Source organism: Sinohyriopsis cumingii, chromosome 12 (genome assembly GCF_028554795.1).
Source record: "Sinohyriopsis cumingii isolate HCF-2022 chromosome 12, ASM2855479v2, whole genome shotgun sequence".
NCBI classification, from domain to species: domain Eukaryota; kingdom Metazoa; phylum Mollusca; class Bivalvia; order Unionida; family Unionidae; genus Sinohyriopsis; species Sinohyriopsis cumingii.
Window position 1 is genome coordinate 55,599,784 of NC_142972.1, and position 24,117 is coordinate 55,623,900.

A 24,117-nucleotide genomic window follows, 5' to 3' on the forward strand; every position below is an offset into this window, starting at 1 on the left:
GGAGAACTAATTAACAATAATACTTAAAGGTATGGTCTGTGAAGTTCTTTGTCCATTTGTTAATAAACACCAGTAGATATTGTAAAGACAATAAGAGAGCTTATGCACATGAGTGCCCGCAGGATTTGGGGGGGGGGGGGGGCAGTCAGTCACACCCAGACATTTTAGTATAGGAAGCAGTCATAAACTAAAGTTGATATTTATTAAGCGTTTTGAAATGAATCTTTTGACATATTTTCAGCTTCTTTTCTGCATGATTAAACTTATCGGAATTTATATATATGTCTATATATATTTGCAGTATGACATGTGACCCCCCCCTTTACCTACGCTGTGGGCACCCATGCTTATACATCAATCATTGTATTTTCTCACCAACAATTATTATTGATTTTTGTAAAAACAAAATGGCAATAAAGTATTTTCAATCTTTTTGCAAACGTAAATCTTCTTAGCAGAAATTTTATGTCTGATAATTTAATGAATTTTTTCAAAAAATATAAAGTGATATGTATGAAAAATTATGATACATTAAAAAAAATTATTTTCATAACTGGATTGTGTACAAAAAAATCAAATGGTACAAAAAATACATGAAATATGGTACATAATGATACCCATTTGTGTGACTTGTTAAATAATGTCTGAGACTTCTATACTGTACCTTTGTTCATTTCCTTTTGGTATTTAAAATATCAAATAAATATCCAATAGTATCATCCATTTCAGCTTTATCTGATAATTATTTGAAATTATATTTTGTGATAATAGTTTCAATACTTAACTTGTTCACCTTCCTGACATGTCCCTTCACAAGGCTAATCAATTCAGTCTAACAGATTGCATAAAACCAAAATGAAAAAAATATTTCTCTCAATCATCTTTAAATATTTTTCAATGTCATAAAAAATTCAAAATTTTTTGTATCCACCATAAAATCTGTACTTTTTAATATTGCTGTTAAACTCTAAGTATCTGTCATATTCTGTTTAAATACTTTATATTTACATTTTAATTTTTTTCACAATTTTAGGGGTTGTTCATATTCAATGGTACACGTGTATATAGTCAACTTGTTAACCTTCTCGACTGTTCTCTTCATAAGTCTCACTGTTAAGTCTGATTGTGCTTTCACACATCCAGATTGTCATAGTTTTCTATGATCTTCTTCAAATATAGTTGCAACGTCACTAAACAATAATACAAAAATCTTGATTATTACCACCAAATTATGTATTCTTTAACATTTCTAACAAATGAAACTTTAAGCAATTATCAATAATTGTATTTAAATTCTGTCCCTTCCAACTTTTTAATTTTGTTTTAGTGGAAAAACTTATTAAAGGCGGTTCTGGAAAAATGCAGATCAAATATATCAGTGTAAATTAATTTTTTTAAACTAAACATATTTCGATATATTTAACTATTTTTCATGCAAATAATGTGATCTATTTCAACAATTACTTTTCATATGAGTGCTTTACAACAGTTTATAAGTTTCATAAAACTGGGTTGTATAATTACAAAATAACCTATCGCCAGAATGCAAAATGAGTCTGCTAAAAATATTATATTTTGCTACGTGGGTTATTCGGAAAATAATATTTATAACTACACTAGATTTTGCTGTCACTTTTTATTCCAGTTTTATTCTATTTCTGCACAAGATGGTTATTATAAAATGTATAGTGTGCTAGTGTGCCAGTAATTTAAGTCTGATTTTAATTGTGTATCCTCATACAAGGTAATGCACAAATAAAGTCATAAATGACCATCTTCTTTAGCTTCATTTGATCAGGGTTAGTCTAATTAATCTGGTTTTACTGTGAAGTGCTGGAACTCTCAATATGTATATAACTTCCAGAAAGCTCAAAAACATGGAAACAAATTGATGAAAAATAATTGCAGTAAAAGCTACTAACTATAATTAGACAATTCAAATATTATTACTAACAAGGTGTCCATGGTTTAATTTGTGTAAGTCAAGTTGTGTTTTTACAATCTTACTAACATACTTATTCAGATGGAGAGATAGACATAAACAAGACAAAGTGCCCCTGCTGCAGGAGGTGGGGGTAATATAACACACAAAGCAATATTTTTAATTAAATAAATGCTTCAGATTCTTACTTTCACAATGTACTAAAATTCAACTTAAAAAACGTTGTTTTGACTCTATTTAAATTGTAGGCCACTACATATCTACAGTTTTTGAATTTTCATACAAGGCCCACAAAACCACAAACCAAGCCAACAGATACTGATCACCAGACAGTCAGAAAGACAGACATATAGAAATATGCGTCAAGTTCACAAATTTACCTGATAACCTGCTATTCCATCAGGTCCAAGTTTCTTCCTCAAATACCCACAAGACGGTGATTTTCGAATGTGTTCAAGGATAGGGTCATCAAAATGTGACAGACTGGAAAGCTCTACAGCACAGAAAAAGCATCGGACAACTGTTCCTTTCCCTTAAATTGTAAAGTTAGAAAGTGTAAGAGGACTAATGCTGAAAACGAAATCAAAAATATTTTAGGTGACCATGGATATAATGATAAGGAAATCAAGATAATTGATGGCTACCTTGTTTGGTGCCAACTGTTCACTTTTACTTGATATACATATCTGAATGGAGAATTGTATTTATTTAGGTTATAGATAACACACAGCAATTTTTGCTTGCATACAATTAACAAATCTTGACAAGAAAGGAACAATGAATGTTTTTGTAAAAAAAAAAACACCTTTACACAACTTGATAACAAATTTAGTTATAGTTCAAATAAATCACAAACCATTTATCAAATCTAAGTTCAATACCACCAACCTATCAAAATCATCAAAATACACATCCAATCAGATGATCCCATAAAATTTTCAAAGATATCATCTCAATTTAGGTTATGTTACCATTCAATGATACCAAACGAAATATCAGTGAAAATTTAAAAACTATCTGTGTGCAATAAAGGAAGTTGGAGCAGTTTCCTTATCATTCATAGATACATTCACAAGAAATGTTAGGGTTATGTGCTGACCTAAATTTACCTTACTCAAAATTATGACAGCTCCAAGGTGCTACTCCACAAAAACTATGACCCATACAATATTAGCTGAACATATGCCAATAAAAAATAAATTCCATGCTTTTTTAAAAATTTCTTTTGAGAGAACTAAATATTTTTATATTAGTCAGTGCTAATGTGAATATATCATTGTTTCTAAATTTACAAATTTACCAAATTTAGAGACTGTCAACATGGTTTTAAGATTTCATTCATGAAAACTGGTTTGCATTAGGCTTGTAGAATTTCTTCTACACTAAAAATAACTGATTTAAAAGGAGGTGAATATCCATACCCAAGAGGGTCTTCAAGATCAAATGGGGAAAAGATTTAATAAAAACAAAACAACAACAAAGACAAGTGGGAATAATTTCAGGACTGAAATTATGTAAAAATAAAGGTAATATTTTTATTTATACTGGATGTTTGTGCTTATTATAATGCATGCTGTGTGTGCAGTGCCATTGATTGAGAAATGGACACTGCCAAAGATACATTAGAAAATAACAATATAAGTATGTTACTATGACCTGCTTTGGCTGGATGGTGTCTTGCTTCTCAAGTATGACAAAACAAATCAGTAGGAAAAAAGAATGTGGTTTAGCAACAACAGCCTGCTTTGCAGGTGAGGCAAATGGTTATGTCATCATGACACTCCAAATCATGCAGCATTTTTCCATGCAAAATGCTCAGAAGCACTTCAAATTATAATTGATATTTAATTTTTGTGAAAGAACACCATTATACAGTCACGGAAAAAGAAAAGAAAACAATTTACAAGAATACTAACATAATTGCAATGATTGAATCATTGATTAAATTGCTCACTACCACAAAGTGTTTAGCAGTCTCCAGTAGACACTGTAAAGATTACTTATCATATCGAAAATGTTCAGAATAAAGTGATCTAGACAATAAAATGTAGGCTCTGTGACAGGTCATAAAAGACATAACAAAAGAGATAAAACTATAAAAACCAGCTCACCAATAAATTAAAGATTAATGAATTAAATAAACGACAACATTTATGTTCAGTTACCTATGTTGTAAAATCCAGCTTGAGCTAAAGCAGCAATATCGAACAATTCAAACTGACGCCACGTAGCATAGGATGCAACACGGCTACTGCACTGCTCATACATTGGATGTCTTGGCCTCTCAGTATTCTCGGTACCAACAGATGCTGTGGCATTGCCTACTCCCAAATGCTGGTCTGATACCCGTGTGTTGCTCTCATTTTGTCTTGTTACCGTTGTCCTTCTGGAATCCTGATATATGCCAGACACAGATTGTACAGGATTCTCACCATCTGAAGAAACACTAATCTGTATGGAAGAATTAGAGTTTGGTGCATCTGTTTGTGGTACACTTTCCGATGAATTTTGCAGGTGGAAGTTCGAGTCGATGTCTGGATTAGTGCTGGCAGTTGACGGATTGACATTCTCATGTCTGGAGTCATTTTCAGCCAAATGTTCATAACCAGGCCTACTACCATTTGGTTGAGCTAGATTTTGTATACAGTACTGAAGGGAAAATGGTTCATTCATGTGTTCCTCCTCTTTCATCATACAACAAAGAAATACAAATAAATCCAAACTAGATTCAAAATGAATAATGCAGGAAAACCTAATAATTATTTTGAATGCGATTTACATATCAAAGCAAAAGGATCATTATACACAGGATCCTACACATTACTGTTCATTGTTAATAGGAAAATACACATGTACAAGAGAAGCCCATTATTGTTGCTAACATCAAAATATGCATTTCAAATTTAATAGTATAATTTTATTCCACAATTTCGTTCTTTTTTGTATTTTGTTTCCAACTGTTTGCCAATGTGTATGGAATTTTAAATGGCAATTCATCCATAAACACACTGTTTGCCAAGGTAAATGAAATTTTAAAAGGCAGTATGTCAGTAAACACACTTCATGATGACATGTTCCCTTTGAATGTTTACAATTGTCAACGGAACAGCCACCACTCATGGTTTTTAATGGTATTATGAACTTCTTAAGGTGTGACCATTCATGGCCTTTCTCTCATCTTATTTCTAAACTCTTCAAAGCGACAAAACTCCAGTCCTCCAAGCCATAAGAAAACCTGAAATTATAAAGAAAGCTATGCATTTTTTATCAAATGTCAACTTAAAAAAATCTGAAGGTAAAAATAATTTACTATTAGGACATAAAGCACAGAGATAAAAATTAAGCCCTCCATATCTAACTTGTAATTATAAACAGAGGAATCCTAATATACCGCTCCCTCGATAACTCGCGCCTGGATAACTCGCGATCCCACTTATAACGCGGTGTCCATCTTGGCTTCCGATTTTTTTCCAGAGAAAATGTATTTAAAATATCTTTAAAATATGCTGAACATGAAAAAATTACGACAAGAATTGATAAATTAAACCTTGATACATTGCTCGTTTTATCATCGAAAATGGTGATTAATGCCCGTAAAAATATAATCCATATTTTGAAATTTGCAAGTTCTAAAGAAGAATTAATTTCAGAGATCTGGAAAACGCTTAATTACACGTATTTGGACACCAATTTTTGATCTGGGATGCAGAAAATCACTGAGGCGGGAGTCCTCCGTACGCATGTAATAGGTGCGTGGGAAAATTCAAAGATTTGCCGGTCCTGTTTCAGCCACCTGCTTTGTGGGAAAACGTGTTGATCAGTTAACTGTGCTGATATTTACAATGACAGAATTCGGTGACTGAAAGACTCTTTGATGTACTGTTGCCATTTTATAAGAGTACATAAAAAAAAAATGATGCGACAGCTAGGCGGCTAGTTCAAAGGCTTTGACTGGCGGCTGAGTGAGAAAATGTACTGATATTTAGTGATTGAATTCAGAGGCAGAAAGACCCAGTTTTGAAATCCTAGCAAGACCTCTGTTTAAAGATATCATATATTATGTAAGTTTTTATGATAAATAGTTGTCAGTATACTGTAAATAAACAGTCTGGTGAAATAGCGATCAATGAAAACTTCTGGTAAATGCTAACAGGTGGCAACAGAGAATGAAATAAACACCAATTAAACGTCTTCCTGTGTGAAAGTCACGTTCTAATCCTTTAATTCCGTTTCAGTGTAAACATTATAATCACAACATATTCTGTTCACTGAAAGCATGAAAAAAGTCAATCGACCGTCACATCGAAACCTGTGAGTACTTCTGTGAGAACCTAATTACATGTACATGCCAGCTTTGTTTTGATCAACAACTTAGGGAAGTGTTTGTTGCATTAAAAAAAAAAATCGATTACAAGAGACCTGGGGTGCTGCCTTTGATGTAAAGCAAAACAGTAACAGAGACAACGACGATGATAGTGACTTCGAATGTTTCAGTGAAACTGATGTCATTAATGCTGAGGCTGTTTGGGAGAAATTCGTAGAGACTCATGGTCCTGAGATGGGCGTTTCTCTTGATGATATGGAGGAATGGATTTGTGCTGACAATGATTGCCCCACAGCTGAATACATGTCAGATGAAACTATAATTAATTCTATAACCAACAAATTTTCAGCAGAAGACGATTCTAACTGGAGTAACACAAGTGTTTAAAGTGATGCAGACGCAGATGTTGCACCCCCCCTCCTCTGTACAGGAAGCAATCAAATATTTTGATATTGCCATAAGGTGGCTGGAGACCCAAAATGTTGACTACGTAAAGCTCATGAAGTTGAGAAACCTGAGGGATTTTGCTCGGCGGCGGAGAAACCAAGGAGTAACACAAACACAAAAAAAATTAACTGATTTTTTCAAAAAGTGAATTGATATTTGTCAAGCGTGGCACAAACGGCAAGTATTAACTTGTTCTAATTTACATTGTTTTAAATTTGTAGACTAATTAAATATGTTAGTACTGATTAACCCTTGTTTTTTTTGTTTTCCATTTTACTTCTATCGCATTCAAATCTATCTATCTATCGTTCGATCGACACAGTTTCTCAAAAAGAGTCGATCTTTTGTCTATAAAAAACGTCTAATTTGGATCAAACAATAAAACTAGAATGTATCCAATTCAACATAAAAATTAGTGATGTAGTACACAATGTGTGAAGTGGTACACATGTTCAGCGAACGGAAACCACGTGGAATAATGTTTTTGATGATCGCCTCAATATACTGTAATTTATTCTGAAATTAATGTTGTCCTATGAGGAAATAATAAAGTACACCGTTATGAAGAGATATTTATTCACCGTTAATCTCAGAACGATTATAAAGTGAGTATTCAACAGTATAATCTGCCTACCCCCCCCCTTATTTTTCCGTTATGTCGTCAATCACTTTATTGGTTTTGGGCTTATTTTATAGGCCCTCGATAACTCGCGCCTCACTTATAGTGCGGTCGATGTTTCTGGACCCCGATGTGCGCGAGTTATCGAGGGAGTGGTGTATAATACACTTTTGAACATAATTTAGGATTTAAACACAGCTGTACCATGATTTCCAATTATTTTACTCCCTTTTTTGCCCGACATTACTCAAAATATCAGCCAAGACATCAACAAATAAAGGTTCAGAGTCTACAGCAAACAGATTATAATTAATGTTCTTACACAGCAATGATTAACTTTCATCATGCATGTGGCTAGCTTTGTCCTTGATGTTTTATAAAATGGACTGGGAGTCAAATTATTGATATACATTTTAAATGTATTTATTCATCCCACCCATAACCTCCATTCATGCAATCACCTAATTTTGTATTGTTCTTTCCATGCTATGGTTTGGAACATAATGCAGTCAGTTGTTGTGGACCCCTAATATTTCATAGCAGATCTGCCTGTATAGCTCATCCGTGATGGAAATCAGACCTGGAACTTAACAACACTGGGAACGGAAGCAGTGACAGATAACAATGGGATTATATAAGTAGTGCAAAGTAGAAAGTCCAACAATGGGAGAGACTTTGCAAGAAGCAATTGTTGATGAATGGTCACAAAAGCATCTGAATCCTATTGAAGAAATTTTGAAAGTTTGATTTTGATAGGAATGATGTCTGGTTTCTGTCACTTTGTTTGGTAATTTATTTTAACAATAATAACAATTTTACTGAAAGTTCTTCATATAAAAAAAATGGACAAAAGTGATATTTTTTTAAAAATCAAAATGAGCACTAGGTGTCAAAATGAGCGCTAGATTTTTTATTTTACTTAAAAAAACAGAGAAAATTACCTAAAAATCATAATAATTATAATCTATTATCTACATGTCGATTTTGTTAAAAAATGTTTTCAATTCCATTTTCTACAAACTGCAGACTATCAAACAAAATTTGAAAAAGGATTTGACATGTTTGATGTTTTACAATTTTTACAAAGTGATTTTGAACCACTCCGGTGGCCTAGTGGTTAGAGCGGAGGTCGTAGGTTTGAACCCTGGACAAGTCATACCAAAGGCTTACAAAAATGGTGCTCAGCATTAAGAGGTTAGTGTTAGGACTGGTCGGCCTGGTGTCAGGATAATGTGACTGGGTGGGACATCATGCTACATGTCTGTGGCATGATGCCCCAGTGCTAGACATCACTATAAACTGTCACACTGCACACATCATAGCGATATGACTGAAACACTGTTAAAGCTACGTCAAAAATCCTAATCACACACAAAGTGATTTAGAAAGCAGAGGATATGTTGGTGGCATGTCCGACTTTTTGAGGCAAATATTATACAAATAATATCTATTTATCAAACATTTTTTTATAATTTTCACGGAATAACTAATTGTAATGTTCATATCACATGCATTAATTTATATAGCTACATTATAATATGTATTAATTATTTTCAATTGCATTCATACCAAGCTGCATCACGTACAGACAAATTTTTAACATGTTCATAACTTAAAGAAAAAAAAGACTTAAAATGCAACAGGACTGATCTGTGGTGTGCACTACATTTTGACAAATAATATTAACTTTCTTTGTTTAAAATTTATAAAAATGGTCAACAAAAAAACACTAATGATAACTTTCTGAATAGCACATTTAGGACTATTTGTGATTTAAGTCAAAACACTGTTTTTATTAAATTTTCACTTTGCATGTGTTACAGAAATAAATTAACTGATTTTAGTCATCATGTTGATTTTGCTTTTCTCTGAAGCATAATTTAAGAACTTGAGTCATAAAATCTTTAATTTTCTCTTAGAAAGGGCAATTTGTGATTTTTAGTAATGCTGCATTAACATGTTTGTTTTTTCTCCATTTCTTTTCCTAATTAACTGAATCCTGGTATTTATGAACACTTACTTTAGCCTATTTAACTTTCTCATGTGACTTATGTTGTGTACCAGAATATCTGCACTTTTAGCAAACTTTCAATCTGATTAAAATCAAGTCTCCACTGCCCTAAGTGAAGACTGTGGAGATCTGATTTTAAACATATTGGCAAAATTTATGAACAATGCTAGAATATATGGAAATCCAAACAGTATATTAAATATAAATGTTCTGAAAATTAACTTAAAAACAAAGAACAGTTCGCATCCTATATTGTGTGTGTAAGTGGCAAAAATATTAAAAACACTGAAAGCTGAGAGTGTTTGTGGTGATACAGATTAACTAGAGATTGAAGAATCAATGATATAAATACTACAATTCACTCTTTTTATACTATAAGAAAACAAAGTGCTCCAATAATCTGTAAAACGCATTTCTAAACATTCTTCCATACATATATGACACTAGCAGTTATATTAGCATTTTAATAATGTTTATGTGTTGATTACCCTTTAAAGTATTTTCTACAATAGTTTCCAGTATACAGTGGAGATAACCACTTAACTGCTAAACATTCACCTGAATTGGAGTTCCATCCCTTACTATAATCATCAGCATCAAAGGCCAGTGGCTATAGGACTCATAGTACTAATTCAGTTTCCATAGAAAACCTATGCAAACACCATGATATTAAAAATTCAATAAGTTAAAAAAAAAATTAGTGTTCATGATCAAACCAATATTTATCAGTATAGATGAAACCTGGATGTCAGCTTCTGTGTAGAGGAAAGGATATGAGCTTCGGCATTTTCTGGACCTGCATGTGTTTGAAACATGTGCTTTCAATTTTGCACCAAAGAGTCTGGTGCTAACTTTAGAAATGAGTGTTCCAAACTCAAGACTGTTAAAGGACTGAAATTCCATCAATAAAACAATATCTCTATTTTTTTTTTCACTTACAACTAGGATAAGCTCACGAAAGATTATTTTTCCTACAACATAACTTACATTATTAACCAATCCTGGTCAGCCTAACCCATACATACTCTAGTTTAGGTTCACTCATTTCCAGGCTGGTTCCCATTTTTCCATACCATTAGTACCATGAGTCCTATGCATTTTTCTATTTTTTAAAAATAAAACCAAACAGGATAATACTATTAATAATATTAGTAATACAAACTATATTTGGCTGAAGACAGTGCATACTATGCCACAGACAGTTTAATCTCTCTAATCCAAAAATATTCTTATATTCTCATGCTTTTCCCCATATGATTTTTTAAAGATGTTGTGAACAAAATGCCACAAGATTAAAACTGAAAAACCAAGTACATGTATAAGAATTTTGAGATCAAATTTATTTTCATAATTCTCCTTTATCAACTTCTGTTTTCTATGAGATATTGATGTTCCTCTACCATATCCTTTTGGCCATGGTTGATTCGTAATGGTTAGATGAAGATTCACAGTTAGTTCATTAAACCAAATCACCTAATGTAAGAACCTTCCAGCAAGAAGCTGCCTGGTTGTTAAGTGTTCACAGAAGAGATAGAGCATATCACTAATATTTTATCTGCATGTGCTAGTACATGAAATAAATTGTAGGGTATCAATCTAAATGGAGTATATTTTTGAAAAGGTAAAGCTTAAGTGTGTCAAAATACCTGACTCCTGGAAACTTGAACATTACGGAAGTAGTAGTATTGTTTGGTAAGACAACATCAACAATGAAGTAAGTGACATAAAAGCAGTACATTACACAAAGTATAGAGTTTCTCAAGTAAAACAGGACATGCTGATTAAACCCAAAATTATCCTTAAAGCCTTTATGGCCATTATTTACAGTGGGATCCTCACTGTCTTTCTAAATTTGAAGCCAACATTATTCCTATCGATCTATATGGAAAGTGAAATTAGAACAGGATGCAATTAAAGTATACTTGAAAGACTACAAACAATATAAATAACATAGATAATTCAGTGAAAATAAAATAAAGCAAAACAAAAACCAATAAGAGGAACCTTACAAAATAACTATAAGATATAAGAGAACTGGCTGAAATGCTGACCACAGTGTTCAATGGATAAGATATAGGTGTCAGAATGTCATTATCTGCTGAAAAATAATTAGTAATATTTTTTAAGAAAAAGAAGTTACTTCAAAACAATAAATACCAAATTTTCTTTCTTCTTAATTTCAGCATTTATGGTTAAGTGAAACTTTACTGCAGTTTCCAATCTCATTCTCTTTGGAACATTTATAATATAACAGTCTCTGGCAAGCCATTCCAATCATCCATTGCATTATAATAATATGATGGTAGAGGATATGCTAATTACCTGTTGTACTACAAAGTTATGATTAATGCCTTTATTAGTATGCCAGTGATGTTTGAGCTCACTAGATATGCTGACTCACTGAGGTTGTTTGGCTCTCTTGTCCAAAATGAAATACCCCAGCAAATTAAAAGCAAAGATTAGTGATAAGATATTTTGGTTTCAATATTTTTTAAATATTTCTCATTTAAATAAAAAATTTTTTATCAATATCAAGTATGTTCTTCCAATACGTAGTACAGAAAATTACATGGAACAAAATAAATCACAATGGTACTGAATCAATGCTGCACACATATTATTTTCCAAGTCTGAAAAAAAGCATAATTGCATTGTCTATGAACAGACATAAGCCTATTATCAACTTTATTCTAGATAACATTTGTATTAACTTTACGGATAAATGTTGATCCAAGATAAGACTCAACTATTTTCAGTGATATCTGTAACTTGATACGATCCATTATATTTGACACTAAACTATTGTCACCATTATATGTTTAAATTTTAACAAAAAAGAATACAATCATTTTCACTAAGATAAATTGATAGTTGATTATTATGTAACAGATTATCGCATGATGCAAGTTTTTGTCCAAGATTATGTGATATAAAATAAAGATTTTTGTGTGATAAGCATTTCACTGTAATCAACATACAAAAATAATTAACAGTCTGATTGTTATATCAGTTACACAACAAAGCATGAGAAGGGACACTAGTACTAATATTAGTACCCCTACTCCTACCTCGTGGACGGGAACAACAAATCAAGTTGAGGCTACGACATCGTAGCTAAAGGGACTCAAGATTCTACCCCAAGATAGCAACGGTTATAACACTTCGGGTCTGACATTGTTCTATTTACACCAACAATTTGGAGCCCGTTCGACAAGCATGACTGGAAAATAGACCAGCAAGTTGTTCTCCACCTTTTTTTTTTTTTTCTGACTGGCGGCGGAGTCAAACAAAAAAAAAAAAGGCGGATAACAACTTGCTGGTCTAGATTGGAACCTAGCTACGATGTCGTAGCCTCAACTTGATTTGTTTCCCGTTCACTTCAAATTCTTTCATAAAATGCAATGAATCGCCATTAAAAAAAGTGCCTGATTTATGATAAAAATATAAAAATCTAACGAATATGATCGAAAGATTGGCATAAACGTTTAGAAATTAAACGTTTAGCTGGTGGCTATGGAAAACCAGACGAATATTTTACACAGTATATTGCTCTGAAGTAGACCAACAAGTTGTTCTCCACCTTTGTTTTTTGCCTTACTGGCGGCGGAAAATAAAAGGTGGAGAACAGCTTGTTGGTGTAGCCCTAAAGTAACTTAAGCATGTTTTCCCAATGAATGCACACCCCTTGCAAAAATAGGACTCTGTGATCACAGATATAGGCAGAATTTTTCACGGTTTGTAGTTTGATTGCTTAAAGCAGAGAATAATACAAAAATAATAGAGCATATACTTATCCAAGGTCCGGTGTAAACGCCGATATGATTTCAGCACTATTTGATGCTTTAGCTTGAACGAATATGAAGAATTACGTATTAAACTGCGTTCTCTTTGAACTGTGCCTGGTCTGGTTCCCTGCTTGGTATGCTCCCTGCATTCAAACCAGACTAGTTCAACAGCCACTTTTTTTTTTTATCAGTTACTTTTGTCTTTCTGAGCCAACTGGTTCACGGGGCCTACTAAAATCAGCAAAGTCTGACAAAACCCGACAAAGCCACACAAAGCCTCAGAAAGAGATTAAGAGCCCCACATAGCAATGCAAAGTCAAATTAAAAAAGTGTATTTATATTGTTGATTATATTATGAATAAATTAACCAAGACGAAAGACTAGTTTTCAACATATTTATGCAGAATTTAATGACTGAAACTTGGTGGACAAAGTTTGAAATCGAAAAATGACCAAGTAATAACAAAGTCTGACAAAATTATAAATTATATTGACGAATAAAATAACCAAACTGAAGGCTAAGTTTTCAACATAATTGTGCCGAATTAAATAACCGACTCAAATTTTGCAAAGTTCGTATTCGATTAATGACAAAATCGTATGTAAAATGTTTATTATTCGTTAAATCGTTCATTTTACTGATTATCGAAATAAAATGCAATATTTCAATATGTCCTAATTATACAAAGCCTGACAAAGTCATACAAAGCCCAATAAAGCCACACAAAGCCTGACAGAGTCGTGCAAAGTAATATTAGACAATGTATATTGTAAATTATATTGACGAATAAATTAACCAAACGGAACGACTAGTTTCAACATAATTATAAATAATTACAAAATCTGGAAAAAATGCACATTTGCCCGTAGTCAGTCTAAACTATATTCGAAAAGCAAATATGTATATTTGTATGTGATATAAATAAAATATATGTAGAATTTGTACATTGTATCCATGATATACCACTCGTTGTTCAAGCATCGTTTCCTTTTAATGAAAATATTTATACATTTCTTGGTATATCATTGATACAGCGTACATACTATACATAAATTCTGCTAATACACCGTTATTCTGGTCAGAAATACGTGTCTTTAAACTGTTTATAAATAATCAAAATAAAATATGTGATAAAACACAACCTTGCCTTACCTCGGCTGGGCAGTTAAATATTTATATCAAGCTATTCTGCGCTTTCACACAATCTTTCATATTTGCATATATGGGTTTTGGTATAATAAGCATTTTATAACTATTTTCATTTACTAATTTATGATAAAGTGAGTTTCTGTCATGTCAATATGGACAAACGCTTTTTGATAATAATAATAATAATAATAATAATAATAATAATTATAATAATAATAACAGTATTTGGACTGTTCATCGAGCTTTCATAGTTGTACACTCCACTGTCGGTTGTACGAATGCACACACGACACTTATAAGGGTATTGTCCAAAAACAGTTTTTAAATCAACAGATGTCAACCCATCACACTTTGCATGCATCCATCACTTGCACTTATCACAAATAAAGGAACCAACACAAAAATTAAGTCCACATACAGCAGAAGACCAGTTTGTTTTTGTTTGTTGTCTGTTTCGAGCAAAACCACTAGGCATTTTGGAATTTAAATATAATATGATTTTTGATAAATATAAACAAGAAATATAATCTAGAGAGATGTAAAAGATATACGATAAAACTAAAATGGAGTAACTTTTGTGTTGATATACCAATATTACCATGTCTCCTATTATTAATAGGCATCATTTTGGCATGTTGCATGCTATTAATTGGTTAATTATTCAAAGATATACAGGTGTTACATTTGGGTTTTCAAGTTAGGAATGATAATAATACTTTCTGTGATGACTACTGGTTCATATACAAGGAAATAGTTTTATAAAAGGCCGTTTAGCAGACAAAGAGGAATTTTTATTTTTTTTTATTTTTAAACATCCAATAATATTTTGTCCTGTTCTTTTAATTCTAGTTAAGAGAGCCGGATCGTGCAATATAACAGTTATAAAACAAACCACGTGATCTTAAATGGAAAACATGACAAAACAGATTCATGCAAATTCATCCACTCTGCTCCTAGTCCTTCGCAGTCCGATATGGATTTTAGCGTGTATGCAAGCATTCATTCGACACAGAATATGTTTGAATGGCCAAAGACCATCCTCTTACAGCTGGACACGGGTCGTCCCAAATATTTTCGATCCATAACATTTTGCTGTTGTTTGTCAACGCTGAATTTTACAGTGTGTCCAAATCCAAATAAATTATGTCTTTCTAAGGTTTCTTCAAAGATGATCTCACCATGAAATTTTCAATTTTCATTTTATGTTAAAAAGAACAACGGGAAAGCAATGTCCTGGAATGACTGACCCGAGCCAAACAGATATGTGAACTCTGTATTTTTAATGTTAATATAGTATTCGCACAACTCCCGTTTGTTAGCCGATTTTGAAAACAAAAGGCACCAAAGTTATAAAAATATACACAACGTATTCGTTTCAGTCATCAATTTATCATTTCTAACTTGATTTTTGCGGGGTGGGTGGGTGGGCAACGCTTTCAACTTAGTGGCGTTTCGAATGAAACGGGAGTTTCTTTCGTAACACGTTCGCCATATTTGCATGTCTCTGTTTTCGAGCAACAGATACCATGTAGTTCACCGACTTTGATAATCTCAATAAACCCGTAAATTTTGGATTTTCATCTCTTTGAACACATGTATACAAGCGTTCATTCTATTTTTATTTTTGTTCACTTTGTGTTAGAAATTTTAAATTATACATTGCAAACATTGGACGAAGAAGACACAGCTTTTACTGAAATTGAATGTTCTAGACGCTTGATAAGGACAGTGTGCAGTACCGAGAACTTCCTTTTGGATTGAAACGCCAATTATTTGACAACGTAATCCCCACCCCGCTACATCTGTTGGAAATTATAAATTGATAAATGAATATTTATCGTTTACAAATTAATTATTTTAGTTATATAAAAATATTTCAAAATCGAAATCGTTTTTTGTTGATTTTTCTTTTATTGTATAGCGCTGCACAAAATCTAAAATTATGTTAAATGCGGTCAAATTCTGCTATGCGTCGGGAGATATTTCAGGCATTGTGACATTCGTAGCTGGCAGGATGTTTAACTAATGAGTGTTATTTATGTTTCAGTTAGAGGTGGAAAAATATTATTGTTCTATGCCTGCAGTTTAGACTTTAACCATTTCAAGAGGCTACAATTGCATAAAAGCATCGCATAATACACTTTATCTTTACCCTTGCATTTCTTTCGTAAACAGTCTGCAAAGTGAGGTACAGAATAACTGTGTAAAGATGAGTTTATATAATAATAATAATAATAATAATAATCTGTATGATAAAATGAGCTTCTCGAGACCTGAGTGTGGTTATTGAAAGTTGTCTCCCTTACACTTCCACTGAATGTTACATACTCGGGATTATTACTTTTGGCCGAAATTCCAAGAACATGAATCTGGAGATTTAATCACAATACAAAAAAAAAAAAAAAAAAAAAACAAAAAAAAAAAAAACATCCGACTGGTTGGAAATGGCGAATGAAGCGTGGATTGACATTACATAGTCTCTAAAATATGCATGTCAGCATATAATACTTATTAGCATACACAAAAACCAAACATGTAACTATTTGATTCTGCTCAGGACTGTAACTGTGACATTTTGAATCATTTGAACTGACTCTTGCGACATATGACAGGAATTTAGTTTTTCATCGGTATGTGTTAAATCTGTATCAATGGAAATGTGAAAGCACACATGTTGGTTAAAAGGCTTTGTTGGCAAAATACCTTAAAGTGGGCGCAGCCAAACCAAATCATGTATTGACAGCGTGCTTCTGGTGCACACCAATAACGCTGGCAAATTACGTGTCCTTACTTTACGGATTTAGGGTCTATTGACATGAAAATCGCTGAAAGACCGTCTGATTTTAAAATATATTCATCACCATAAAGCGGAACAATAACTAACAAAAAAAAAATAAGCTGAATTAATTGAAAAATGTAACGATATTGGTTTTGAAACGTACAGAAAAATCATCTAATTTAAGTGAACTAGCTTCATTTGCAATCGTAGGTTTTGATAACAATACAATGTATTTAAATCCTGACTATCTTGAAAAACCTGTAAGTCGATCGCAATGGGAAAACTGGATATTTCATATAAAATTTTAAATCAAGAGCTTCCTATAATGATGTGACTTTTGTGATGTTTAATAATGAAGTAGAAAATCAGCAGGAACATATTTATATGACAATGACTCGGACACGAGGACAACTATCAAAACTTACTCCATTGAAACCTCACCCTTTAATTCTCTCACCAGAACCTGAAGTTTCTCAACAAAAACAACCAATAACATTTCAACAGAAAGAAGAAGAGGAGAAAGAAGACGAACCAGAGCTAATTAATATCAAGAATAAATTTATTCCTGAAGGTATTAATTTTTTGTATAAATTTAGTAGGGGAAGAATGGAAAATATTGCTACTACAGGAGATGAAATGGAAGAATTTGTAAAACCAGAATATATTGATGATTATAGAGCAAATCAAGAAAAATGGGCTAAGGATTGATATTCTATATCTTCTAATAACATTTCAAGTGATGATGGCATGAGTTTTGAGTTTTTTAAACAAAATATAAAAAGAAACAGAGAGAGAATATTGGCAGCAGATGAGAAATTAAAAAAAGACAAGAAAAATCAGCAAAACAAGCAAGTGCATTTAAACCTCCAGAAAATTGTGAAAAATGTGGCGATGACACACCTCTCTGTGCTACAGGAAGTGGTTTTTCTACCCAAGGAAGCAGTCTTATTACTTGTTCTGGCAGTGTTCTTACCGACGCAGATATATTAGAAGTTCTGATTGGAGGAAAACGTGCTGGAAATAATTCGTCTGAAATCATTAATGAAATATCTGATATTTGTCGAAGATTATTTACTGGCGGTATTATGGATCGCAACATTTATCGTTCTCTCATTGATGAAATCGCTGATGATTATCACAGCGACTAAACAATTAATTAATCAGTATGTAATTTAAAAAATGATTGTACACAATGCAGAACGTGTATCTGTAATGGTCAGGGTAATAAACTCACGATTGCCAACTCACAAAGCGATTTACGGAGATGGACTCAGTGATACTGTTATGGCTTTTTTCTTCAGAAGGATGGCTCCGAAAGCAATACCGATTGCAAAACAATTAGGGATGAAAGCTATTGAGGTTATTCGTGATAAAGGTATTAATGCTATTGGTAATCTTGCCGTTAAAGCGTTCTCGACAGTCAATGATAGACTAGCTCGATTAGTACGAATAAAACCACAACCAACAGTGAAAGTGGACAGCCTGCAAATGGCAGTAAAATAATAAATCAAGACGCAAATCAAAAACTATCAGAGTTGGCTGGTGAAGCACAAAAATATAACAGCAAGTTTAATAGCAGGAAGTGGTGTTCATGTTAGACGATAACAATTATAATAAAATGTTCAAACGTGTATCCGATCCGGCGTTCGATATAGACGCACCAGTTCTCAGATGAATCTATACGTGATTATCAATTTTATTCTTACTACGCAAGACAACCAAATCAGCGTGGAAGAATCGAATTAAAAATTCAAGACAAAAGCAGATATCTTTTATCTGCTGAAGCATTTATTGAGGTAGAAGGTGAAGTTATGAAAGCAGATGATACTGAATACGCTGCTGATGTTAGAGTTGGTTTTGTCAACAACGGTATCATGGCGTTATTTGACAGTGCCACGTATATCATCGAAGGAAGAAATATTGAATCAATTCAGAAGGACGGTCATCTTGCCACGACGATAATAGGTCTAGCAAGATATTCTGATGATTACACAAAATCAGCCTGCCCAAAAATGATGTTCTACAAAGACGGCGCTGACTTTCCTGACCACAGACCGTATAATATAAGATGATCAAGAAACTTTGCCGACAACGACGACGCTGATATATGGCTTGTATCTCATGGTGCTCATCAAGATTAGAACTTAGGATTTTTATCACGACGATCAGTGCTGAAAGATGTTCGCAGAAGATTTTCACGCGCAATGCCACTGTCACATATTTTTGGATTTTGCAGAAATGTTAGAAAAGTTATCTTTGGAGCTAGACATACAGCTGCACTTGTAAGAAAGGCTACTGATGGTGATACGATTTGGCGACCTGCTGGTGATGCTGGTAAAGTAATACTAACAAAACTTTCGTTGTGGATGCCAGTAAGGACTCAAACGATTACCAAAGAACAAAAACTACTTTCTTTCATGGATTCAGGTGGTAAATCATTACTATCATGGTTGACCACAGACAGTGTTCAAGCTAGTGTAAATGGTTTATTTACATGGCACATAGTATCAAAGCAGGTTTTTTCCGCACCACGACATATATATGTTGCTTTTCAAGATTTTGCGCGAAAGATTCACAAACACGTAGTCATATGATATTTGACAAACTTGGAGTTAATGAAGTTTCTTTACGGATAAAAGGACATCAAGAACCAGGTGAGGATATATAGTAAATTTTGATCAAAATCATGTAGCTCGTGCATATCATCGTTTGATGACATTTTTGGGACGTGATCAAAACATAGACACAGGGTTGCAAATATCACAATTCGATTTTACGATGCTGTATCCGATTTATTACTTTTCGCTGGAGCATCTTGATTTATCTAGACAATCTGTCGTTGATATTCACTTTCGAGCTCAAGTAACACAACCTCCTGTTGCTATAGTTGGTCCATTCTTGGTAGTTACAGAGCAATTGCAGTTATTCTTTCAGACAAAGCAGCGATGCTTGAAGGTGCTGGTGGAAGAATGCGAGTTATTGACGCTGCAGTAGAAAACATGTAATTAAATCACTTATCCTATTATAAAAATATCGTACAGTCACGTTTGTGTCACTCTGACTTCCAGTCAGGTGAAAAAATCACAATCAAAACTCGCGAGTAGATGCGGAACAAAAATATCACTAAAAAATATCAAATTCTAATGGTGAACCAAACAAATTATCATTAACCAAGACTCAACTTAAACATTGTAATAAGGCCTTAGAATCAAAAACTGGAGTTGAACTTCATCTTTCTCCGAGCGCTATTAAAGATATGGTTCAATTTGGTGGAATATTTCCACCTCTTACAGCTATGCCAGCATTAATATCCGCAGCCGCACCTGCCGTTGCAAAAGCAGCCGCGTTAGGTGCTCTTGGAACCGCTGCTGGAATAGCATTAAAGAAAGCAACAATACAAGGATATAAAAGAGGAAAGGGGTCAAAGATTATCGGGAAACCCTTATCGGTACGGGAAAGGTCTGAGACTTTCCAGGAACACCTCGTTAATCCGTCCAATGTCAAATTTTGATTACTTGATGCTGCTAAAAAAATGAAATATAAACAAATTCAGAGGTGTTTTTATGCGTGACCAATTACCAAAACAACCAAACAATTTTGAAACAGGCATTATTAATCTTGATGATAATTTAGGGTCTGGTACTCATTGGGTGGCATACGCAATTGATCCACGTGGAATCGTTTATTTCGATTCGTATGAGCTTCCTCCACCAGTTGATTTTTTAAAATAGATAAACAAAATAAAACCTCCAGTCTGGTATTCAACATTACCTACACAAACGCGAACTGGTCCACCTATATATGGTCGTGAAGTAATTAATGTACTTGACGCTATATCAAAGTCTTCCAATGTACCTCATAAAGCCGTGCATGATTATAGAAGTAATCGCGTCGTTTTAAACAGATCTTAAAGTATAATGGTTGATATTTACGGAAGATCTTCTTCTATCAAGGGCAAGAAAAAAAAGATGATATTGATTTGTCAAATTACGCGACTAAAGATGAACTTACTGATATTATGAACCTCTCTGGAGTTGACAGAGTTGAAGTTGTTATTTTTCAGGATAAATACGGTATTTTAAAGACGAGCTACATCAAATGGAATGATATAGTTCGTAGAGTTCTCGGTGGTACTACGGATAACATTCCAGTATTTACTGATGGCGGAAATATCAGAGACTCAGATATATCATTCGCAACTATTAGAAATGAAATCACAAGGAGCGTTGCTAATCATTTGGGGAGCACCGGTGATACAATGACAGACGGACTCAGCATGAACGGAAATAAGATAGTTGTTTAAAGAGATCCAACATCTGATGAAGCTGCCGCGACAAAAAACAAATATGTAGACACAGTAGATACTACATTATCCACGCTACAAACTGAGTATGACGTTCACGTACATATGTTTTTAAATACTCGTAGAAATTTTCAAAAACTCAATAAAATCGCAGATGATTTCTTTGGCACCCCGTTGACTATTGGCGTAAAACTCGTTGATATTAAGACAGCTATATCAGAAATTGAAACGATTTGAAAAAAATAGAAGATGTCATAAATGGGATTCCTGAGATCGATAACAATAATTAATCTAATTAAAATCCCCCACGGGCAGATTACCAACATAGGATACACAGTATCATCAGGATTCTAAACATGGTCACAGCAAATATAACGCTCAAATATACCGCAGAAGTCACTGGTGTGAATAGACTGCCTGTGTTCAGTGCTGCAAAATTTGAGATATTTACTACGTATCCCTGGCAGCATTCAACCGATAAGTTTTCTGGAGTTGTGTCTATCATATTAAAGAAAGGCAACGAAGATATATATATATATATATATATATATATATATATATATATATATATATATATATATATATATATATATATATATATGGAAGCATCTGATAAAAAATTAACTGCAACGTCTTACTGGTGGTGTCTAGAATGTGTAGCTGAAACACCTCGATTGGTTACTAAGTAAAATGTAATGAGCACTTCAATCGACGTTCAGATATTTAGGTACAATCAAGCACGTGAATGGCAAACAAAATTTAAAGGTACCGTCGAAAAGTATACAATAAAAATAAAGAAATATCGTTGACTTGTAGTTATTGTTGATATAATTGTTTAATCAGTTAAAGAAATCGCATTAGCGCAATTACTTGTATATTATAGTTCGCCAAATATCTGATCAAAATCATTTGGTGGATTACAGTCGAATAATTCACTTGTTTTTGCAAATAAAAGTAAAGATGATGGAACCCCCGACTGGTTAGTTGTTTCTATTCCTACAGGAAGCTATCAGATCGAACAAGTCAATGATGAATTTCAACGGAGAATCAAATCAGCAACTGGAAGAGAAGCAAAAATAGCTATAATAGTCCACGAACCAACATTATCATCCGCGATAGAGATAAATTATCCAGATTACGTTGTATATATTTATCAGCCATCAATCAGATTTGTTTCAGGTTGGCCTGAAATGTTATCAGAATATCAGGGACCGCCAGAACCACCGCGATTTGATTTTAATACATACAAGAGAATATTTCTAAAATATCCAGAATATCGAAAAGACGAATCTCCATTAAACTCTGATCGTCAATATTTATATTATCCTAGTATGATCATCAAATCATCAGTACAAAGAGTTTATGCTGTTAATGAAGAAACATTCAAATCATTGGCTGACACAATTAAAAATGAACATAGAACTGCATATACATCATTAGTAAATTTATTAAAAGATTACATTCTGGAGTATCCTAATGACGATCTAATAAAGAAAATCATTGAAACAATACAACATTTAAATAACGTTATATTAGACCTTGACTATATTAATCAAAACAGTATTGAGATGATATCATCTAAGGAACTTATTTCTTCTGAAGAAAGAATTGAAAAAATTAAAGAAATATTTCTTAATCGTTATAGATTAACTGAAGCTGAATTACCAACAATTGTAATGCCAGAATTTAAAACCTACGAACTAAAAAAATCATATAGAAAAATACCCCCCCCCCCAACTATTCTAAGACACAATAACAATCCGTACGGTGAAGGTCGTCATATTTCACTAGGAATCGTTAGTATAACCTCAGCGATTGCAGTCAATCTTGTATGTGACGTAATTGATGGCAGGTCTCAAATAGATGTTGAAAAAACAAATCAGCCTCAACAAGGATATATTTTATAGAATTTTACTCCGCAAGTACCTCCTGGATATTTGATTGTATAAGAACCTATTAATCCTGTTTATTTACGATGTCATAATCCGTTATTATCAAGAATACATTTCAAACTTACTGACCAGAGTGGACACTTAATTGACTTAAGAAATAAAAATCTGAATTTAAATCTGTATGTTAAATCTTAAAGATTTTTACATTTATTCCAGAAGCATATTATATAATGTACCAACATGTGAGGGTTTTTATACACGACAAGGCGGGGGTGGGGGTACTTGAAAACGCTATCAAAACAATAATGACACAGTCTCCAGTAAACACAGAACAATTTAGTGTTGACATAGTTATTGATGAATACGGTAACGAAGACTTTTTAGTGACGCAGGAACAATTAAATGAGCTCCGGCTAGAACTTGTTTCTATGATCACGTGTGAAAGAGATCAGATTCTAAATTATTTACATTCCTGCATTAAACTCGATCAACTTTAAAAATATTGTCTAGCTCTGAATAATTTGGTATATTATATATATATATATATATATATATATATATATATATATATATATATATATATATATATATATATACATAACATAATACCTTTTATACTGATTTTTGCTTATCACTCTCACTAGTGACGTTGTTACTACAATCACTGTTATTTTTAGAAGCGAGAGTGTTTCCCTTTTCAGTATCTGATATAATTTTTTCAGTTGTCTCTCGCATGTGTCTATAATCTTTTTTGTCTCGTATTCGTCAAATAATTTTGATCTAATCATATCAATTGCGATAGAAAGAGGTACAAATGTATCTACTTCTTTATCTTTCACTGTTGATAAGGATTGTAGCATGATCT

General features: G+C 33.0%; 1 protein-coding gene across 1 annotated transcript in view; it reads right to left on the reverse strand.

Annotated features, from left to right (window-relative positions):
• Positions 1-13,289, reverse strand: part of LOC149786495 (putative inhibitor of apoptosis) — a 29,671-nt gene extending 16,382 nt beyond the window's left edge. The window contains exons 1-3 of the mRNA XM_089976966.1: positions 13,134-13,289; positions 4,108-5,177; positions 2,323-2,474 (exon numbers count right to left, since the gene is read on the reverse strand). Of these exons, the coding sequence (XP_089833092.1) occupies positions 2,323-2,474; positions 4,108-4,636 (681 nt within the window). The 5' untranslated portion in view covers positions 4,637-5,177; positions 13,134-13,289. The remainder of the gene's footprint in view (positions 1-2,322; positions 2,475-4,107; positions 5,178-13,133) is intronic.
• Between the last annotated feature and the right edge of the window lie 10,828 nt (positions 13,290-24,117).